The sequence below is a fragment of the Mugil cephalus genome, chromosome 19, assembly GCF_022458985.1.
Source record: "Mugil cephalus isolate CIBA_MC_2020 chromosome 19, CIBA_Mcephalus_1.1, whole genome shotgun sequence".
Taxonomy (NCBI): domain Eukaryota; kingdom Metazoa; phylum Chordata; class Actinopteri; order Mugiliformes; family Mugilidae; genus Mugil; species Mugil cephalus.
In genome coordinates, this window is record NC_061788.1 from 23,387,993 (window position 1) to 23,410,237 (window position 22,245).

Sequence of the window (22,245 nt, forward strand, 5' to 3'; positions counted from 1 at the left end):
GGGTGTAGCACATATCTGTTTTCCACACTTGCTTGCTAACACCCTGTCACTCTGTCCTACTGAATCTCTGAAGCTCCAGGAAAACTCCTTCATTCTTGTCCTGATCTCCTCCTGTTTTATAGGCTAGCCAGGTCAACCATCTCTGTTAAGTGAAGAGTGCTTGCCCGAAGAGGTGAGTGGACTTCCGTTCTTAAATGATTTTAAAACATATTTGGGTACCTGTTTTAATTGCACAGGGTATTTTTAAGGTATTAAGTAGAAGTGAATTTCATAAATTTCTTTTTTTTTTTGTGTAGAGCATAAGTATGTTTCTAAATCTTAATTATGACCCCACAAAGAATACATTTCATTTTTAAAATCTTAGATAATAAGCAGGTTGAAAGCTATAATAGAGTTGTTCCACTTAATCCCTGTTTAGCTGTCTTTATGTGTGTGTGTGTGTGTGTGTGTGTGTGTGTGTGTGTGTGTGTGTGTGCGCATATATATATATATGTATATGTATATGTATGTATATGTATGTATGTGTATATATGTGTATATGTGTGTATAAGTATATATATATGTATATGTGTATATGTGTGTATATATATGTATGTATATATGTGTATATATATGTATATATGTGTGTATGTATGTATGTATATGTATGTGTGTGTGTATATATATCTATATATGTGTGTGTGTGTGTGTGTGTGTGTGTGTGTGTGTGTGTGTGTGTGGAAGTCCAGTTGAACACTTAAACTGTTTCTGTTTGTTGCTGAAATCCTGACATGCTTCTAATTAAAGTGATCAAGAGCAAATTTCACAAATTTTGTTTTGTGCAAGATTGGATTTAAACATGAATTTGAAATCAAACACTGACTCCAGGAGCCTGAATTGGTCAAGTAGACCCCTTCCAAATTAATGTGTTGAAATGCTGGATATCCCAATTCTGTGTTTCCCCATATATTATATGTAAACATATAAACATTTAACACATTTTGATAAAGAACAATGAGACTGGGGTTTGTCCCACATCTTCATCCTTCTAGTGGATCAGAAAAAAGGGATGTTTTAGTGAACGATATGTTTATATTTAGGTACATTATTTAAAACCAACCTCCAATTTCCTTTTTGGGAATAAAACCTATTTTCCTTTTTTAATATTTGGTATTACATAAATGACTAAATTACTATATTAAACGGATTTGTGCATTATTATTTTTATTATTTATTTATCTGAAATAACATTGCTGCAACATAACAAGAAAGATATTGAAACTGATTTAGAGATGGGATCCTTCAACAAAAATAAAAGAATCTGGTAAAACATTACAGAAACACATTGAGTATATAAAAGGTCTGCATCATACTGACTGACATAGACAATATCCCATACACTTTAGCAGTTTTAGGCACTTGAAGCTAAAGTACATATTTTCAACTTCAGTCAGTGCGTTTACATGCAGAGCTTAATGGAGCTATGCTCAGAATTCGACTTTCTGACTACAGTCCTTGTCCCAGTTTACATGCAGCGCAAGAAAATCGAATAACTGTTCTCCTCCTCCACACTAGGTGGTGATACGTGTCTTTTCAGCGGGATAATACCACGTTAATACGGCTCGATTTACGGTTGACCTATTACGTGATATAATAAACAAGAGTCGTTCATGCGGCGGACCGGCAATTCAAACAACAACCAGACGGATAATAGTACTTTTTTTTTTTTTTTTTTTTTTTTTTTGTTATCTCGTACGTAATGTTCGCGCTACTTTTGGTGCAGGTAAGATCCGCGCTATCCCTCAGACGGTTCTTCTAGCGGCTCCGTTCCTCTTCTTCTATAACTGGCTTTCAATCATTATCCGATTGAAGATTCCAATCGCATTATCTGGGTGTCTAGTGAGAACTCCAATTTTAATCGGAGTGACGTGTTTACATGCACTTAAGTTCTCCTGTTATAGTCCGATTAAGGCAATTTTTGTTTCGTTTTTTTTCACGTGCATGTAAACGTACTGCCAACATAGAAACAGATGTTAAAACTATCAATCTATTGAGAAAGCTAGATATATTGCCAATATTTGCTAATGGTCACTTGCGGTATTGCAGTTGTAGGAGAACATCAGATTTCTCCCCTGACCCAACAGAAGTGGTCACTTCGCTGGACAGTCCATAATGGACAGGACTGTTTTTGTTTCCTTTGAAGATTTCTAAGACCATAAAACAAAACCATAAAGCAAGCTTTTAAGAACATTCCAATGCCAACGAACAAGGGTTTAAAACTTTTCTCCCATTTACGTGTAATCTACCCCTCAGATTATGAACAGATGTGCTGGTGTCATACCACATGGAGATAATGGTCTTAAATAAATTAAGAATTGCAGGACCTCTCACTGACTAGAACTACAAACTATGAAATGTACACTTATAACCGAAATTACAATGTTTAATCTACGCCCAGCTCCTGACCTATGTTAATTTACCGCTTTGTTCGTCTTTCTACAACAAACTTTTAAGAGTTTGGCGTTTGAGTATTTTAATCATAAGTTTCTATCATGGAGCCATACTGCCATCCAGAGGCTAGTTAAAGAAATGTCTTTGGAATGTAATTCTAACAAGTAATACTGTTATAGCGTTTTAATATGTCTATATTCTACAAAGCAAGACTTGTTAGCATAGCCCGAATATAATCTACCTTTCCTTCCTCTTGATATTAGCTATTAGAACTATTATTTAGTTATATGAATTAAGATAATGAGGAAAGTTGTAGAAATTAATGAATGTTTCTCATCATGTGTTTTTTAATGCCGACATGTTTCATTGAAAGTGTTTGGTTATTTAATGTTCTTGAAACGAAAGCATTCATACATAAATCATAGTAAAGGCGGGAAGACCAGTATCTTAACAAAGAGACACACCCTGGGGAGAAGGGAAGATAAGAGCCGGGCCAATCTCAGGCTCAGTCCTCTCTCACATTCAGGTTGTTTTTCAGTCTTCTTTGTCTTCATTCTTTTTCAGTTCATCTTGGTCTTCATACTTTTTACTCACCCGATCCAGTTATTCGGAGCAGCCTCCAAGGAGTTTCCATAAGTAGACTATCACCTTTATATTTGAGCAGAGCTGATGCGTGTGATAAGACCAAACAAACCTTAAACAAATCTAAATCTTTAATTTAAGAAATTAGATTCAATTAGGTTTGCGTTCTCATTTTCGTTCATACTTCTCACTTACGTTAAAACTCATTTATCCCTTTATTTACATTATTTTCTGTTACTCCAACTGTTATATTATTCATCATATTGTTTATTATTCATTATTCACCATTGTCAATAAACCACACATTTCACTTAAGTCGCTGTCAGAAAGGTCCTTGCTAGCTGGAAATAGATGATCCCTGTACTGAGAGCTGACGTCTTAGATATGATGAGATTAATTATTTTCTAGTAATTGATCCAGTTTTAATTGATTGATTCTTACAGGGTACAGTGTATGTCTGTGAGTGATGCCCCCTTTCGACGAGTGCAGTTATTAGACTTAAATATTTAATAATTTGATTCCCTGACACAGTACACTTCTAACTGCAATTCAGTTTAGGTTTACACTCCTTTTAGTCAATATTTTTAATGTATGTTTCCTATTTGTGAATTCCTCTCTTGAAATATTGTGACGGTTTTTAGTAATATGCAACATGACTACACATATTTTCAAGCAAAAGTCAGTGTCAACATGGAAGATTATAGCCACCAATTTTAATTGTATTCAGTTGGATTTGTTAGTATTCGCTTCATATAAAAACTTTTCAGCCCCTAGTACATTTCTCTGCAGTTTTTAAATTTTTGGCAGGATGCAGCACATCAGAGAAAGCATTCACATACGCACTATGAAGGCCAAGAGGAAAGTGGAGGAGATCTCCAAAGAGGATGTCCAGGCCTTCTTCAAGAAAAATGCTTTTGTGCTCTTTACAGTTGGAGCAGTTGTTGTAGGTGTGTATGATTTTTGCAATTTGCACGCATTTCAGACTTCTTTTAGTCTTGTTAATGCAATAGAGTTATATGCTTATTCTCTCTGCAGGTATCATTCTTGGATTTGCACTGCGCCCCTACAAGATGACTTATCGCGAAGTGAAGTACTTCTCTTTCCCTGGAGAGCTACTAATGAGAATGCTTCAGATGCTTGTCCTGCCTTTACTGGTCTCCAGTCTAATAACAGGTGCACAGCATTAAAATGTTTCAGTATTATTCTATGTTTCTTCCATGTTTTAGTCTGGCAAGATGAATTATCACATCTCACAAATCTCACAAGGATCCAGCAACCCAAACCTGCATCTGTATCCTTATTCTCCCATCTCTCCCTCACCCTCATCACCTACCAAACTAGGGTCTGTATCCTCATCCCACCCCTTCCCTTCCAGGGAGATAGGTGGCTTGGACACCTGACCGGCATAATTGTGTATTTTGTTGAATAGCAGTAAAAAGGGCTAAGCTAATCTATTGGTGGTGGTGGCAGCAGCATGGAGGTGGTTGACTCCAGGATGCTAGAACTCACTGTTAAGCCTTCTTGAGGTGTCATGGGTGTAACTTACCGAAATATCGTTGAAGTGAGATGCCCACTTGAAAACCTCAATGAAGTGCTACATACTTGTTGTTGGCTAGGCCAGGTGGCTGGTGTCTTCTTGATGGTTGGTAGTTGGTAGCTGACTGTTAACTTGCTGGTTGTAAAAGCTGGTGTCATAATGAATGCTGAAAAGATGAATGTGTGTCGCTATTGATGTTGGATAATGGTGTGTGTATGTGTGTGTTGAGAGTATCTTTCCAAGGCCCAGTTTAAGTTTTATACCATCAGATTGAGGACATTTGTGTCGGTCCTCACTTTTTTGGCCTCACTTTATGGCTATTTTGAAGGTTAGGGTTAGGGTTAGACATTTAGTTGAGATGGTTAGGGTTAGAGTAAGGGGCTAGGGAATGCATCATGCCAATGAGTGTCCTCACAAAGATGGCCATACAAGTGTGTGTGTGTCTGTGTGTGTGTGTGTCTGTGTGTGTGTGTGTGTCCAAAGTCTTTATAGATAAAAATGTTACAGAGCAAGAACCAAAACAAATGTGCACTTTCTTTTGGTTCTTGCTGTATCTGAAGATGAGAGTGGAGGGGAGATGGATAAAGCAGTGATGGGATGGACTTAAGATTTTCAGAGTAATTACAGTAAATTACTGGCTAATAATTGTGTTACTTTCATAGTAATTCTTACTGTATATATACTACCAGTCAAAAGTTTTTTAGAACACCACACTTTTTCCATTTTTTTTACTGAAAATTATTCAGTATATTGTGTCATTGCACTCCAAAATATAAGAATCTCCAAAATCTAAAAAATATAAGTATAGAACAAATAAGCAATTTGAGTTGAAAAAGAAATCATGGAATCAATTTATAGACCAAAATGTATCTGAACTTTTGACTCATCAAAGTAGCCATCTCAGACATAGCAGCTTAACACACTCGTGGCATTCTTTCTATAATAGAAATCAAATGTTCTTCAGAAAGTTCTTCCCAAGTCTGTTGCAGAAGTTCCCATAAATGTGTGGCACTTGTGGGTTGCTTGGCTTTCACTCTTCTGTCTAGTTCACTTGGACTTGTGTTTTGGGTCATTATCTTGGTGTAGGATGAACCTCTAACCAACTAGGCGCATACCAGAGGGTATTGCATGGCACTGCAGAATGCTGTGGTAGCCGTTTTGGTTAGTCCGGTCCTGGATCCAGCAAAACAGCCACAGACCAGCAAAACAGCCCCAGACCATCACACTTCCTCCTCCATGTTTGACAGTGGATGTCACACACTGTGGAACCATCCTCTCGTCTACTCGACGGCGTACAAAGATGCTGCATGACGAACCAAAGATTTGAAATTTTGATTCATCAGTCCATACTACTTTCTTCCAGTCTTCAGTAGTCCAATGGCAGTGACTCGTGGCCCAGGAAAGCCTCTTTGTCTTATTCTGACATCTTAGCAATGACTTTCTTGCTGCAACTCCTCCTGTCAAACCTGCAGCTCGAAGTTTTCACTTCACAGTTGAAATTGAGACTTACTATGACTACTATTAAGCTGTGGTTGAAGCTGTTGTCCTGTGAGGTGCTTATCATGCAAGCTGTCTCAGAAACTTGTCCTCTGATTCAGTTATGGCTTTGGGTCTGCCAGATCGCTTATTGTCAGAGTTTCCCCCAGTTTCTGAGTGCCTTTTGATGGTGAAGAAAACTGTACTCACTGACACCTTAACTTTCTTTGCAATTTCCCTGTAGGAAAGACCTACATTTTAAGTGTTGTGATGGTCTGTCTCTCATTCATTGTTAATTGCCTTTTTCTCTGCATTTTTGTAGCAACACACTACTTACTTACAGCAGTACAATACTGTTCACCTAATACTCATGAGGGTCTGGTACCACGGTGTGTTCCAACACTGCTTTTATGCAGACAGGTTGTAATTAATCCAGAAAAGATGGAACACCTGTAGGAATAAGTAGCACCAGCTTTCAAGGTTGATTCAACCTTCGTTATTAGCCAGTAATTTACTAGGAATTTGGTAATGTATTTTGACACTCACTCAGTGTATTTACATGCAGAGCTTAAACGAGCTCTGCTCAAAATTCGACTTTCTGTCTACAGTCCTTGTCCCAGTTTACATGCAACGGAGAAAATGGAATAACTCACGTGAACATGTCCTTCTCCTCCACACTAGGTGGCGATATGTTTACTTTTCAGTGGGTTAATACCACGTTAATGCGGCCTTTTTTCCGGTTGACCTATTGCGTCACATATTAAACAAGAGTCGTTCATGTGGCAGACCGGCATTTCATGCTGGATAATAGTACTTTTTTGTGATCAATTATTGTTATTTTCAAAAGAGAATGGCATGACAGGTATCATAAGCAGTAATACAACGAGTGGTATTTATTTTCCTTTACCCACCCTTCCAGAATACCCCCCCAAAAAAGAGACTTCCCCCCTCCCTCTGTCCCAATATGATCTTGTACGTCACATACAGTATACAGCAAATAATACATCAATCTTATCAGTGTCCTATAGGCCAAAGTAAGTATATAAAATAGACAAAAAATTACAAAGATTTCAAATTAAGACTCAGTAAATTTTTAACCATTACCACCACAAAAGTCCAGATTTGGATTGTTTTCTGACTAGCTCTGTGCATTCTTGCAACAGACAACTCAATGTAGAGTATGCTCAAAAATTATTGTAACAACTGGGTGCGTGTGAGTGCGTGGAGGGGCTTCCAGCGCCACACAGTCAAAAGAAATGACATAATGGGGCCGAGTTTTAGTTTGGAGCGTTTAATGGAAAGACTTGAGTGTACTAAATCTTAAAGAAGATGAGGGGAGGCCAAATGTTCCTCAGTGAGTCTCCATGATATATGTATCTGGGGGCCCAGCCAATTAGAAAGCGGACACAGCACATAAGACCAAGAATAAAATTTAAAGTTAGAGACAGCAACCCCGACCCCCCCCCCCCTGTTTATTGTTGCACTGAAGAGTAATTAGTTTGATGCGTGGACATCCCCTACCCCAGATAAATTTCGATATTATGCTATGCATCTTGTCCCAGTAGCCCTTAGGTGGGGGAAGGGGTATCATATTAGAATAAAAGCTCACTCTAGGATGGATGTCCATTTTGATTATGGACACAAATGTTTGTAAGGAGTCAGGGAGTCGCGTCCACCTCTCCAAGTCCCCCTCTACCTGTCTCATAATACCCTGGAAGTTTTTGCTAGAGATGGAGAACAACCGGGGAAGACATCCACACGCAAGTATTTGAAGCTCCCCACCACTTGTATGTGTGTTGGCAATGTGGAAGTGTTGAGAGATGAATTAAGGGGCATCAGTGAAGTCTTATTCCAGTTAATCTTATAGCCAGAGAGAATGCTGAACTCCTCAAAAACTTCCAATACTATCGGAATACATGCTGGCACATTATTTATGTATAACAGAATGTCATCCATGAATAATGATATATGATGTGAAGTGTTGCAAAAGGATATGGGCGAGAGAGAGGGGTGCCACCTAACTGTCTGCTCAAGAGGTTCAAGGGAGAGAGCAAACAAAAGAGGAGACAGAAGGCAGCCCTGACGGGAGTCTATTGATGCTGGAAAGGGGGAGGAAAATATGTTGCCCGTGAAGACCATGGCTGAAGGATTAGAATAGAGTACTTTAATCATCTTAATATAGTTAGCACCAAGACCAAAAGCTTCCAAAACCAGATAGTTCCATTCAAGTCTATCAAAGGCTTGGGGACTCAATATCTTTAGAAAAATATATTTTATGGAGAAGTTTACGCAAGTTATGTGCTGCGTGACGTATTTTTATAAACCCAGTCTGGTTGTGGTATATTAATTTAGTCACGAGTGTCTCAATCAATGGTACATTTTTTAAATCTCGTACGTAATGTGCGTGCTACTTCTGCTGCAGATAAGATGTGCGCTATCCCTCAGACGGTTCTTTTACTGGCTCTGTTTACCTTCTTCTTCTTCTGCGACCGGCTTTCTCAGAATATATTTGTTCCGGGGTCACACATCAGCGCAGCGGTTGTGGAGCATGTGCACACACATTACATTATCTGATTAAAAAGTCCGGTTCAGCATATAAACATTCCCGGAGAAAATCAAATTCCAATCGCGTTATCTGGGTGTCTTAATCGGATAGTGAGAACTCCGATTTTAATTGGAGTAACGTGTTTACATGCACTTAAGTTCTCCTGTCATATTAAGGCAATACAGTGAACCCTCATTTATTGCGGGGGTTACGTTCCAAAAAGAACCCGCGATAGGTGAAATCTGTGAAGTAGTCAGCTTTATTTTTTTTTTTTTACAATTATTATACAATACAATACAATACTATAGAATGGAAACCAACGATCAAAACCTGTTTTCAGGCCCAAGCATTTGTTAAAGATATATAAAAATATCCTTGTTAAAACTTATCGCTGCTGTTGTCCTTATGTTATTTTCCTCCTTCTTTACGGAACGAACCGAAGATTTATTTATTCCGTGATGGCGTCCTACAGCCGCATAGCTTCTACCTTCCTTCAGCATGTCCAGAAGTTTAACTTTTTCTGCGATAGTTAGCATCTTCCTCTGCCTTTTGGGCGCAGAACGTTTCGTCAACATTGTGGGTTTTGTCATGGAGAAAATTTGCAAACGTAAATTTGGCAGGCTGTACAGAGAGGAAGCACGGAGACTGCTGACATTGGTCTACAGTCCCTTAGCCAATCAGGATGCAGAACACAATGCATTGTAAAAAAGAAGCATAAAAAAACTGCACAAAAAAATCCGCGAAGCCGCGAAAGGTGAACCGCATTATAGCGAGGGTTCACTGTAATTCGTTTTTTTTTTTTTTTTTTTTTTTTTCAGGTGGGCCTAATTTAACGAATCAAAATGGGTGGAAAAATCCATTTATTTTTTTTTTATTTTATTTATTTTTAGTCACTCTTATAATTTAGGAAATGTAAGTGTAAAAATAAGTATTCTTTAATAGGCCATTATAATAATTCTGGATGTATATGCAATATTCGTTGATGTTAATATAGGTGGTTTAGGCTGACTTGAAGGGTCAGAACATGACTTTGATGATGATTTGGTGCTTGCGGAGGGGAATAGAGGTGACTGTGGCTTAGTAGGTAGAGTGGTTACTGGTTCGATCTCCAGAATGTGCCAAATGCCGAAACGTCTTTAAGCAAGACACTGAATCTCTGTGACTGTAAAGCTATAGGTAGAAAAGCACTATATAAAAGCAAGACCATTTACCATTACCAATAGACATTAGATAGGACACATAGATAGGATGTTTGTCTTGTTCTTGAATACAAATAATTCTAAAAGAGTTTGTTCAAAATAAATAAAAATAAATTTGGAAAAAGCATGTTATTTGTGCCTTTCCGAAAACGTATTCAGGTTTGGCTCCAACCCTACTAGCTAGCTAACACTATGGCTTTAGCCTATTCTAGCATTACCTTGAAGCAGACAGGTATGCTTGTTTATTTTCTTGAGATTTAGCTGGGAGAGGGGGGGCTTCTACGCTGTTTGATCCACTTAAGGCATCGCTCCTGTTGTGTTTTCGGCTTTGGGAAGAACACGACTCCCTCAGCCAAATAAGGTTTAAGGTTCTGAATAATTAAGGGCGTTCCCGCTTTGAGTGACAGGCAGCGGAGGGTTAGGTGGACTTCATTTTCGAGGTTCAGAATCCAGTGGGTGATTGGTTCACTGCTGGTCCCACAATGCAAAGTGGTTTGTTCAAGCGTGTGATTATACAGTATGTTACTGTACAAAATACAGTAAATAACAGTTTGTCTCAAATTTCTCAAATCTACAACATATACAACGTTTTTCAAAAATTGCCTCTGCAAAAATGGGTTTTAAAACGTGACCAACTCCCTGAGAAGAAAAAAACAAAAACCTAAAGGTTTGTTGTGCAAAAATGACTTCTTTAATCCTCACATCTTTTCAGTGACTGGTGTTGGCCTGGTTCATGCTGCAGATCTTCTCAAACCTGGGTTGCAATTTTGAGATTGCCACTCTGAGTTCATTTTAAATGTCCAGCTTTGATCTGTATTTAGTCTTGATTGAGACCACAGTAGAAAACCTATCTCACATAGGTAGGATGTGGCAAATCCAAATCCAATCCAAAATGCAGCCAATGTCTTTGACTGAAACTGCAGCCTCATTGTTGAATCAGAGGTGACATCAATGAACTGTTCCTCCTGTGATGTGCTGAAGTGGGCAGGTGGTATTGCACTGAAGGGGTCACGGATCCAGTCATATTCTTTTGGATCCTGCATCAGGAAGTATTTCTCGAAATGTTTCTGAAGGGCTAAGATGTGTTTTCATGCATGGGGTCACTGTGTTCTGCAGTTTGTTGACTTCAATGAATGCTTTCAGATTCTCAAATGAGTCCACATTTCCATCTTTCACTCGCTGCAGCCACATCTCAAGTTTTCTGACAAATGTGATTTTATCTGCCAGATGGGGGAGGTGTGTATTTGTGCCCTGCAACTGCAAATTCACTTCATTGAGTTTCAGAAACATGTCACTGAGGTATGCAAGTTTCATGAGGAACTTGTTACAGTAAAATTTGTGGGCAAGATCATTGCCGTCTTCCTTCAAAAAGATGCAGATTTCATCTCGCAGTTCCAATACTCTGGACAGCACCTTCCCACATGTCAGCCAATGGGACTCGCTGTGAAACAGAACAGCTGTGTGGTCGGAGCCCATTTCCTCGCACAGTGCCAAAAAAATCTGGGCTTCGACAGGTCATGTTTTGATGTAGTTGACGGTGGCAATGACATTGGTCATCACATCATTCAGCTTGGGACTCAGCTGTATAGACGCCAGGGCTTCACGGTGTATCATGCAGCGCGTCCACTGCGCATTGGGGGAGACGCGCTTGCAGCCCTCCCCGTTTCCCAGCCATAGCCTGCACCCCGTCTGTGTAGATCCCCACACAGTCCTCCCATTTCAGATTGGCCTCTTTCAAGTAAGAGTCAATGATTTTAAACAGGTCTTCTGCTGTGGCTCTGCCAGTAACTTGTTTGCAGAAAAGCAGTTCCTCCCTCATGTCATCTCCATCTAGGAATCTGACATAAGTAATCAATAAACAGTTTTTGTTACTGTCAGTGGCTTCATCCATCTGCAGAGAAAAGCTGCTGTCACGCACCTTATCATTAAGCTGCTCCTCTATGTCCTTTGACATGTCATAAATGCGCTTGCCAATAGTGTTGTTGGACAGAGGAATAGCCCTTAGTTTGCTGGCTGCAGTGTCATCAAGCATAGTTGAAACCATGCACAGTGAAGTATTAATTCCTCTGCTATTGTGTGCGGCTTTTTACACTGTGCCACTCTGTAGGCAACTTTATATGAGGCGTGTTAAGCACTTGCCGTCACGGATGCAGCTTTAGTAAAGAGAGACTGTTGAGCACGGCTCAACAGGCCCAGGTCTACTTGTGGTTCCTGGAATTTCAAAAAGTAGAATGAGAGGCAGAGTCTTCAGCCCCTTTTATGTCGAACCAGCTCCCAGTTTGGATGTGGGAGGCACCCCCTCTACTTTAAGGTCAGGCTTAAGACTTTCCTTTTTGATCAGGCTTATAGTTAGGACTGGATTGAACCATCCCTTAGTTATGCTGGAATAGGCTAGGGTGGACACTGAGCACATGTCCTCTGCTCTCTTCTCTCTACTTTCTTTCTTCTGGCACTGAGCTCTTGCCATCCAATTTCTAATTTCCTCTCTGTTACTAGTCATGCAATTCTGTGCTACTACTGTATATCATGTTAACTGAGATGTCTCCCTTTCCCCTTCTCTCCTCCTCTTCACTCCTCCATCTTCTTGTGATTGTCTATGGCCTGGAGTTGTGTGTTTCTGACCTGTGGAACTCCATACTACATCCGTTTTCGTGGTCTCAACCTCCCCACTCTTCATGGCCTGTAGTTATCCACACCTACCTGAATAAACAATTCTCCAGTCTGCCTATGATTTCTCTTATATTCTCAAACTGTCATGTAATATCATCAGCTACTGGTATATCTTGTATTTGTTCCTCCATATGAGTTGGGTTCTGCTCAAGGTTTCTTTGCCACCATCGTCTTCATGCTTGCTCTGGGGGTTTCAGGCCAAGGTTTTTGTAAAAGATCTTTAGACAATTTGTATTGCTGTTGACACTATATGAATAAAATAAAATTGTATTGAATTGATGAGTATGAATCTGAACACTTTTATTCAGTACGTATACTGTATGTGGTGGTACAGAACTACATTACATGACACTAAAATTATACCAGTGCGAACATGACTGTTGCTTATAAAAAAATATTTCTATTTACACCCCCTGTCCATTAGGAATGGCAGCTTTGGACAGCAAAGCCTCAGGGAAGATGGGAATGAGAGCTGTGATATACTACATGACCACAACCTTCATTGCAGTCTTCATTGGTATCATCATTGTGCTCATCATTCACCCAGGGAAAGGATCAAAAGATGAGTTTGGAAAGCAGCAGATCATAGAGCAAGTCAGTCCTGCTGATGCCTTCTTAGATCTGATCAGGTAGAATGCATATAATAACAACAATAGCCATAAAGTCTGACCTTGATTTCCCCACATCATTTTTAAATCACAGTGCTTTCTCATTTCAGAAATATGTTTCCACCAAACCTGGTCCAAGCCTGCACACAGCAGGTGAGGTTAATACACAATTAATGCATGATATGCCTTATAATATAATATAATATAATATGAAAAATGTTACCAATTTTCACTGAAACTATGCTCTCATATTGTGTTATCATTTTTCCATCACCCTAGTGACTATCATATGTGGCAGGTATAAGCCACAAAAAATGATTATCCAATTCTGAAAATTAAGATTATACAGTGAACATTTTAAATTTCACCAAACTCAACCTCAGTCATATTTACACTCATTTTCCAGTTCAAGACCAAATATGGAAAGAAAACTGTTCATGTGACAGTGACAGTGAATGACACCCTCTTCAACTCAACCAATGGAACGCAGGAGGTCATGGAGAACACCAGGGAGGAAGTGATCCCAGTGCCAGGTCAGGTGAATGGGGTCAATGCCCTAGGATTGGTGGTCTTTTCCATGTGCTTTGGTCTAATAATCGGGAACATGAAGGAACAGGGTCAACTCCTGAGGGACTTCTTTGACAGCCTTAATGAAGCCATCATGCGCCTAGTTGCCATTATCATGTGGTAAGAATTTTGTGATTTCATTGGATGTTGTTTTGAAAAATTTGTAGCCTCACATTTTTTTTTTTTTTCGCACTAACTTGTTGTTCTCCTCCTCTCAGGTATGCTCCTATTGGCATTCTGTTCTTAATTGCAGGGAAGATTGTGGAGATGGATGATCTGACACAGATGGGTGGCCAGCTGGGCATGTATACCATCACAGTCATCATTGGGTTGATGATCCATGCTGTTCTCATTCTGCCCACTCTTTATTTTGCCATCACTCGACAGAACCCTTTTATCTTCATTGCTGGGCTACTGCAAGCTCTGGTAACGGCCCTGGGGACGTCCTCCAGGTAAGTGATACGCAGTATACCAGATATGAACAAATCAAACAAACTGCTCAGTCCGTCAGTTCTGTCCATTCAACACTTTTAATGCACCCTAAGGTCCTTTCTCAACTCTGTTTGGATTTCTATTGTACCTTTTTCAAAATACTTGTTGACACAGGGCATGATGTTGGAGAGTGTCATCACTGAAACAGTTCCCAGTCCGTTATTAATTATCCACTGGGACCTCAGTGACCACTGTGTTGCAGGCTAAATACTGGGTGAAGTTTGTCGAGATTAACACACTTCTCCATTATAGATTGTTGAACTGACAGCACTGAATTACCACATGAACTTCTACAGATTTTAGCAAAATTGGTCCGAAGCAGCTCTTACTTTTTCTTTTTTCTCCATCTCTTCTTCCAATGAAGACATTCAAATCTAAACATTAAATCAGACAATTTAGTAGCTTGCAGGAAGACAGAGGAGTGTAATACAGAAGCACATACAAACAAAACAACCAGTAATTACAGTATGGTTACCCCTTAAACCCACTTCCATAGCTCCTTAACCTTACTGTAAAATCCAAAGCATTTTACAGAGAACAAAAGAGAAACATCAAACAACATACTGAACAGGAATGTATTCTGGCTCCAAACAAAGCTCTCCCCTATAATGAATTAATAAGATGTGGATAAAAATAAGGGGTTTTCCTGGTACATACATCAGTCTCTGCTCAACTTGTTTCCATTGTTTCATCTCCTAGCTCTGCTACCCTCCCTGTCACTTTTAAATGTCTGGAAGAAAACAACAAAATTGATAAACGGATCACACGTTTTGTGCTGCCTGTGGGTGCCACCATAAACATGGATGGAACAGCTCTGTATGAGGCACTGGCAGCCATCTTCATTGCCCAGGTCAACAATATGGAGATGAATTTTGGGCAGATCATAACTATCAGGTAAAAATTTGCTAGCTAGGGGCTGTAACCCCCCCCGTGGTATATATATATATATATATATATATATATATATATATTTTTTTTTTTTTTTTTTTCTCCTTTATTTAGTATTACTGCAACTGCAGCAAGTATTGGAGCTGCTGGCATACCCCAGGCTGGTCTGGTCACCATGGTAATTGTACTGACCTCTGTTGGACTTCCTACAGATGACATCACTCTCATCATTGCCGTTGATTGGTTCCTGTGAGTAGCTTTATGTATCATAAACATTGACAATCTAGTCTGAAATCCATTCAAATACAGAATGTGATGTCGTTCTACCAAGTGTAAGTGTACCTGAATCATAGTTCAAAATCAGTTCTATAACCACAACCACAGAGTGACACACTTCTCCCCAATCCCTGGAGTCTTGTTCTAAATCTCCTTTTCATATTGAATGTTTTTGTGATGAGTTTTAACATAGAAACATAATTAGGTTTCCCAAATGAATAATTTCAATTAGAATGGTCTTCCCAGAAACTATTCAGCTAACTGGGGTATTAAGAAAAAAAGTGTCTCCTTTAACTAGGATGGACCAAAAATAAACGCCTATCAGACCCTTGCTTCAGGACGACTTTCTACACTCCACAAAAGTGCTACTGTACTACATTGTACCTCATTACAGTGCAGATGGAAATGTACTTTCTTATTATATATATTGGTAAAGTGTGATTATGAGTAGGCATTCTGTGACATTAAGCTACCCAATGGGCTTATGATGATGATTATTACCAAAACAGTGTGCCCTTAGCTCGAGAATGTTATGTTATGTTAGGTGTTATGTTATGCCTAAAATGCAAAAGGAGAAATGTTGTGATACTGTTCCTAATACAGATTACTCTGAGCTGCATGCATGGACATAAATAAAATATAACAGCTTTGTGGATAATGCTCTTTTCCCTTTGCTGGTCTGAATGCATTGGTGCTGCCTGATCCTTCCTATGTATGAGTAAATGGTAAATGGTTTTGCTTTTATATAGCACTTTTCTACCTATGAGTGCTGTCACTGCACACATCAATTATCAGTTATGAGTTTGGTGATCACATAGTGACAAAAAAAGTAAAGATCGCATGTTATGTGATCGTATGAAAAGTGTGAACTTCAGTGAGACTCACCAGCACAATAAAAACACCAAATATATCACCTGCCTGTCAATTCAATTCAATTCAATTCAATTAATTTCAATTTTATTGATGTAGTGTCAATAACAATACAAATTGTTTCAAGTTGCTTTACAAAATATGATCTCAAACCTGGCCTGAAACCTCCAGAGACAGCATGAAGGCGACAGTGGCAAGGAAAAACATCCTTTTAACAGGAAGAAACCGTGAGCAAAACCCAGCTCATACGGAGGGACCCATCTGCCTAAGGCTGGCCAGGTAGAGGGAGAAAGGAGAGAGAATAAAACAGCAGGAGAAACAAGATGAACATACATCTGTCATAGATACATAGATCTGACTAAAGTGTACATGTAGAATCTGATGATGATACAAATGTAGGATGTAGCTGATGTTTAGTGACATGATTATGTAACAACAAATAATTTAACTTCTTGAACATCCATAAAAGATAAAAACATTTTCACTTGAATACAGCATCATTTCATATAATTAATGTCCAACATAACCAGTTCCTACCTGCTAAATGTTTCACAGTGTTTACATACATAATATGACATGCTTAAATATTCTGTAACTAGTAACTACAGACTAATCCTTGTCTTATTATCAGTAGCCAACTTAGAACCAATATTTTGTTGTTTGTCTATGAGTTCCAAATTTCCAGGTTTACCCCTTAATCCCTTATTTTTTTTGCTGGGATGCAGGGACCGTTTGCGTACTACCACCAATGTTTTAGGGGACTCGATTGGAGCCGGCATCGTGGAGTTCCTATCTCGACATGAGCTCTGCAGCAAAGATGTGGAGATGGGAAACTCTGTGCTAGAGGAGAAGGAAAGGAAGAAACCTTACAAGCTAATCTCCCAAGATAGTGATATTGAAAATGACAAACGTGGTCACAGTGAATCAAATATGTAGCTCAACCCTGAGCTTCTCTTACTGGGATTAATACCTGCAGCTGGTTCTGTTGTTGGGAGTAGGGACCTAATTGTGAGATGTTGTTGTCTTACAACTTACTTATTTCACACCTTGGCTTTGTGAACATGAATTTTGTCATGCCTTAATTGTCATGTCCCAGAGGTAATACATTTCTTATGATCCTTTTTCACGCTAAATGATCACAAAAATCCTTTAATATATTGTATACATGTATTGTGTATTTTAAATAAAACTGGTAGTTGCTGTCTTGTATGTTTGCTATGTTAATGAATATTTTTATCATGTAGAAGCTGAGGCAAAAATAGGTTTTGTATGCGTTCTGGATAGAAGGTTTAAGAAGTGAAGTGAAAGTGTTTTTGGAACAAACCAGTATATAAGACAACATAAAATATCTGCTGCTGTGTGCAAACAAGGATGAAAACATTGTGAATATCTTTAGAAAATATATACTAACTCTTTATTCCATTTTTTCAGTGATTAACTCAAACTGATAACAATCAGCTTTTAAACTTTCCAAGATCAGTTAGTTAATGTTAGACTTCTTTTTTTATGTTCCAGTGGCACATGTGGTACATCCAGTGGCACACATAGAACTCACCTGAAAGCATGCCTTCAACCTTTGGTTGTGAGTGACTTGCTGAGATTTTTTTTTTTATTATTTTATTTATTTATTTATGAATTGCTTATTTACTGTAAATCAAATATTACTGAATACTTTTAAAGATTGTGTGTACGTCTGTGATTTCATTACATAGGTCTGTATTGAACTTGTGAAGGTAAACATTTGGTGAAAGCAGTACATATTAATTATTTTGTTCATTATAACTAGTTTATAATGAGTTAAGTGAAATAAACATAAAAGAACATTCTGCGTGCTATTGTTTATATAGGCAGTGTTTTTTTTTTCTTTATCATCCACTTGAAAACAGTGTCATTAACTGTCCAATGAAACGGTATTTCAAAAGTAATGTCACTGGTTCAATAGAACATAGTACAAAGTGAAAACTGGCACCAGTCTCTGGACAATTATCACTGGTGTGATTAGTGATAAGGTTTGAGACATACTGGAGCTGGGGTTGGGGAAATTATGAAAACAATTAACAAGTGGACTCTGTCCTCATTTCATTCACTAGTATATCTGTGTCTTTTGAAGGCTGAACTGCTTGTATCAGCTTTATGCTGTTTCCAAGTTGAAATATGGATCTCTTACACACAGTTCATCTGCAATTGGCGTACATGGCGGTCAGATTTTGATCAACTCTAATATTACATCTACCTCTCTATTAGAAAATGCTAGGAATTACGGAAACATGGCTATCTATGAATACACCACTCTTATACAATGTTTCAAATTTCAACCACATTTATAAACATAGAAAAGCCTAGGTGGAGGTGCATCAATATTTCTTAAACCTGATTCAATGTATTCAGTAAGAAAAGACCTGAGGCCCGTTTCACAAAGAAGGTTTAGTGAATACTCTGAGTTTATTAACCCTGAAATGAGGGAAACTTTCAGTTTTCTGTTTCACAGGGGGAGGTAACTCAAACCAGAGAAAGCGGGACAACTCTAGCATGTTTCACAGAGAGACTGACGATCCAGGATTTTGCGATGTTGTGATTTGCAACCTCAACACAAATTCAACCAATCCGAATCCCCAACTTTGACCAATCATTGGCATTGTCTTGACCTTACATTCAAGCAGAGCAACATGTGCGATCCGAGCACTTCGAACTTGCTGACAAAAGTATCAGCAAAAGACCATGAAAAGCAGTACACTGGAAGTTATTTTGCATGTCATGCAACATTGTTAAAGAACATAAGTGAAAATCGTCAATTGACAAACATTTCGCCACTGCAAAACATAAGACGAAAGTTACTAGATGGGTTTTTTAATTTCCACTTCAATCGTCCGCTGCGGCCAATCGAAATCAGAGGCGAAGGTGCCGTTTTCGATGTGAGCTCATATCTGGCCAACGGTATGACATATTGACATCACATTTGGCAGTATGGGTCCTAACCCGGTCCCAAGTGGACACCATGAATTTGGTGTCGTTTGGCCACTAGGGAGCGCTGTAATTAGAAAAACATGGTTTTTGCTCATATCTCTTGATGGGTTTAAATTTGAAATGACTTTGTGACAGGGTGCCCCATTGATAGTTCATGCCAAATTTTCATTTTAGCCAATCGTTGTTGGCGGCAGCGCCGCCAAACAGGAAGTTTGCTGTTATCTCTGTGACGCTTTAACTTCCGAAGACCAAACTTGGTCGGACTCTTCGGGACTCCCTCCGAAATGCACAATAAAAATTTGGTGTCATTCCGCCATTAGGGGACACTGTCATTAACAAATTGCGTTTCTGCTCTTTTCTCTTGACCTGATAGGATTTCAGAGTAACTTTTCATGTCTACTGAAACTGTGGAATTTCCGTTTTCAGAATCTGGCAAAACTTTTCACGTAATTGCAAGAATTTGTCCACCATATTGGATTTTGTCAAAAACCTTTAAAAAGTTTCACGGGTCGCAAATTTTGTCCGACTCTAACGAAAAGCGGCACAGACCCTCTTTAGACCAAGCCGCACAAAAGTTACTTAGTGGCATTTTAACTGTCCAATCAGTTTGCCCACTACAGCCGATCAAAATTGGAAGTACATTAGTGCACGTAACTTTTGAACTGTACGCCCGAAATTTACAAACAAGGTATCTTTGTGATCCTTGGATGATGCTGAGTTTAGCCTACCCTATGACGTCAAAATGCATCATGATAGATTTTCCGCCATCTTGGATTTTGTCAAAAACCTTTAAAAAGTTTCACACACTGCAAATTTTGTCCGATTCTCACAAAAATCGTCACAGACAATCTTTAGACCAAGCTGCACAAAAGTTACTGATTGCCGGCCTTGCCATCGCATTTGTACGCCCACCACAGCCAATCAAATGTGGCAGCGAAGGTGCCGTTTTCGATGTGAGCTCGTATCTCGGCAACGGTGAGACATATTGACATCACATTTGAGAATATGGGTCCTGACTCAGTCCCAAGTGGACACGCTGAATTTGGTGTCGTTTGGCCTAGGGGGCGCTGTAATTAGAAAACCATGCTTTTTGCTCATATCTTTTGATGGGTTTGTATTTGAAATGACTTTGTGACATCCACACATACTATAGGGTGCCCCATTGATAGTTAATGCCAAGTTTTGGTGTAAGCCTAACAGGAAATTTGCACGTATCTCGGCAACGCTTTGACTTGCGAAGACCAAACTTGGTCAGACACTTTGGGACTCCCTCCGAAATGCGCCGAAATTAACAAAATTGCGTTTTTGCTCTTTTCTCTTGACGTATTTGGATTTCAGATCAGATTTCCATGTCTGCTGATACTGTGGAATTTTCCCTTTCAGCATCTGGCAAAACTTTTCACGCAATCATAAGAATTTGGCCACCATATTGGATTTTGTCAAAACCCTTTAAAAAGATTCACGTGTCTAAAAATTTTCTCTGATTCTCACAAAAACCATCACAGACCATTTTCATACCGAGCGGCGCAAAAGTTACTCAGTGGCATTTTCATTGTCCAATCCGTTTGCCCGCAAACATCAAATTTGGTGGCGAAGGTTCCAGACGGGATGTAAGGTCATATCTCAGGAACGCTTTGACATATCGAAATAAAATTTGCCCATAAGTCTCCAGCACCCACCCCAAGGAGACATGCCAAATTTGGTGGCACTAGGGGGCGCTGTAATTAACAAAATTGCGTTTTTGCTCTTTTCTCTTGATGTATTAGGATTTCCGAGTAGATTTTCATGTTTGCTGATACTGTGGAATGTCCCCTTTCAGGATCTGGCAAAAGTTTTCACGGAATCGCAAGAATTTGGCCGCCATATCGGATTTTGTCAAAAACCTTTAAAAAGTTTCAGGGGTCGCAAAATTTTGTCTGATCCTCACGAAAATCAGCACAGACTATCTTTAGTCGAACCGCACAAAAGTTACCTAGTGGCGTTTTCATTGTCCTATCCGTTTTTCCACAACACCCATTCGAAATAGGTGGCAAAGGTTCCAGACGGAATGTGAGATCATATCTCGGGAATGCTTTGACGTATAGAAATGAAATTTATCAACACGTCTCCAGACCCCGCTCCAAGTATACATGCCAAATTTGATGTCTTTAGGCCACTCGGGGGCACTGCAGGTAGTAAAAGTGTGATGTCAATATGCTTCATTGTTGCTGAGATATGAGCTCACATCGAAACACATAATTTGACTGTGGTGGGCGTACAAATGCGACGGTGAGGACGGCAATTAGTAATTTTTGTGCGGCTTGGTCTAAAGATAGTCTGTGCCGATTTTCGTGAAAATCGGACAAACTTTGCGATGCGTGAAACTTTTTAAAGGTTTTTGACAAAATCCAAGATGGCGGAAAATCTATCATGACGCATTATGACGTCATAGGGTAGGCTGAACTCAGCATCATCCAAGGATCACAAAGATACCTTGTTTGTAAATCTCGGGTGTACAGTTCAAAAGTTACGTGCGCAAATGTACTTCCAACTTTGACCCATTGGTGGCGCTAGAGCAGACCTGGGCATTTTACGGCCCGTGGACCACATACGGCCCTTTGGGCATTCCCGTCTGGCAGTCATAAGCACAAATGAACAAGTATTTATGCTGTGCATGCAATATGACTGTGTTGCTTTTATTTTGAGCCATGATATATTATTTACGTCATGGCACTGTTCGTTCGTTAATTCTTCAAAAAGTAAGATTGAAACAGCTTCTTGCCATTTATTAACCCTCAAAAGCCTGAACAGATCACTGGCATCCTTCAAAGCGGAGGATTTTGAGTTACCCTAAGCCACAGTGTTTTGTGCTATTGACAATATTCATTGTGACTGAACACTGGTTAGTTGTGGTTTTGCCTGGGAGACCTTTGTGACATCTCAAGGGTATAACTAACTTTGTTTTTACCAAACAAATTCCTCCAAACAACTCTCTCTTGCTGGGGCTCCGCGATCGTTGCTCTCCAACCTGCAGCCAACAGCAGCGGTGCGTCATTATTACCGTAATTGCAGCATTTTTTCTAGAAAGCGCAACTTGAATATTCTCCATCGGGGAGTTACATTCAAATACAGCAAGCTTCTCTGTATGGGCAGACGGTCATT

General features: G+C 39.3%; 1 protein-coding gene across 4 annotated transcripts; it reads left to right on the forward strand.

The window, feature by feature from the left end:
• Positions 1-14: 14 nt before the first annotated feature.
• On the forward strand, positions 15-17,963 carry LOC124997140 (excitatory amino acid transporter 1-like). Of its 4 annotated transcripts, XM_047570744.1 has the most exons (11): positions 29-172; positions 2,995-3,066; positions 3,820-3,959; positions 4,048-4,185; positions 12,864-13,068; positions 13,158-13,200; positions 13,454-13,734; positions 13,833-14,066; positions 14,806-15,000; positions 15,109-15,243; positions 16,866-17,963. In XM_047570744.1, exons 3-11 carry the CDS (start codon positions 3,821-3,823, stop codon positions 17,074-17,076), a joined length of 1,581 nt encoding a protein of 526 aa, XP_047426700.1. In that variant the 5' UTR covers positions 29-172; positions 2,995-3,066; position 3,820; the 3' UTR covers positions 17,077-17,963. The 4 variants fall into 4 exon arrangements, with proteins under 4 accessions (XP_047426702.1, XP_047426699.1, XP_047426700.1 ...); XM_047570746.1 differs by lacking the exon at positions 2,995-3,066 and having other exon boundaries at positions 15-172; positions 3,827-3,959; XM_047570743.1 differs by lacking the exon at positions 2,995-3,066 and having other exon boundaries at positions 18-172.
• Positions 17,964-22,245: the final 4,282 nt, after the last annotated feature.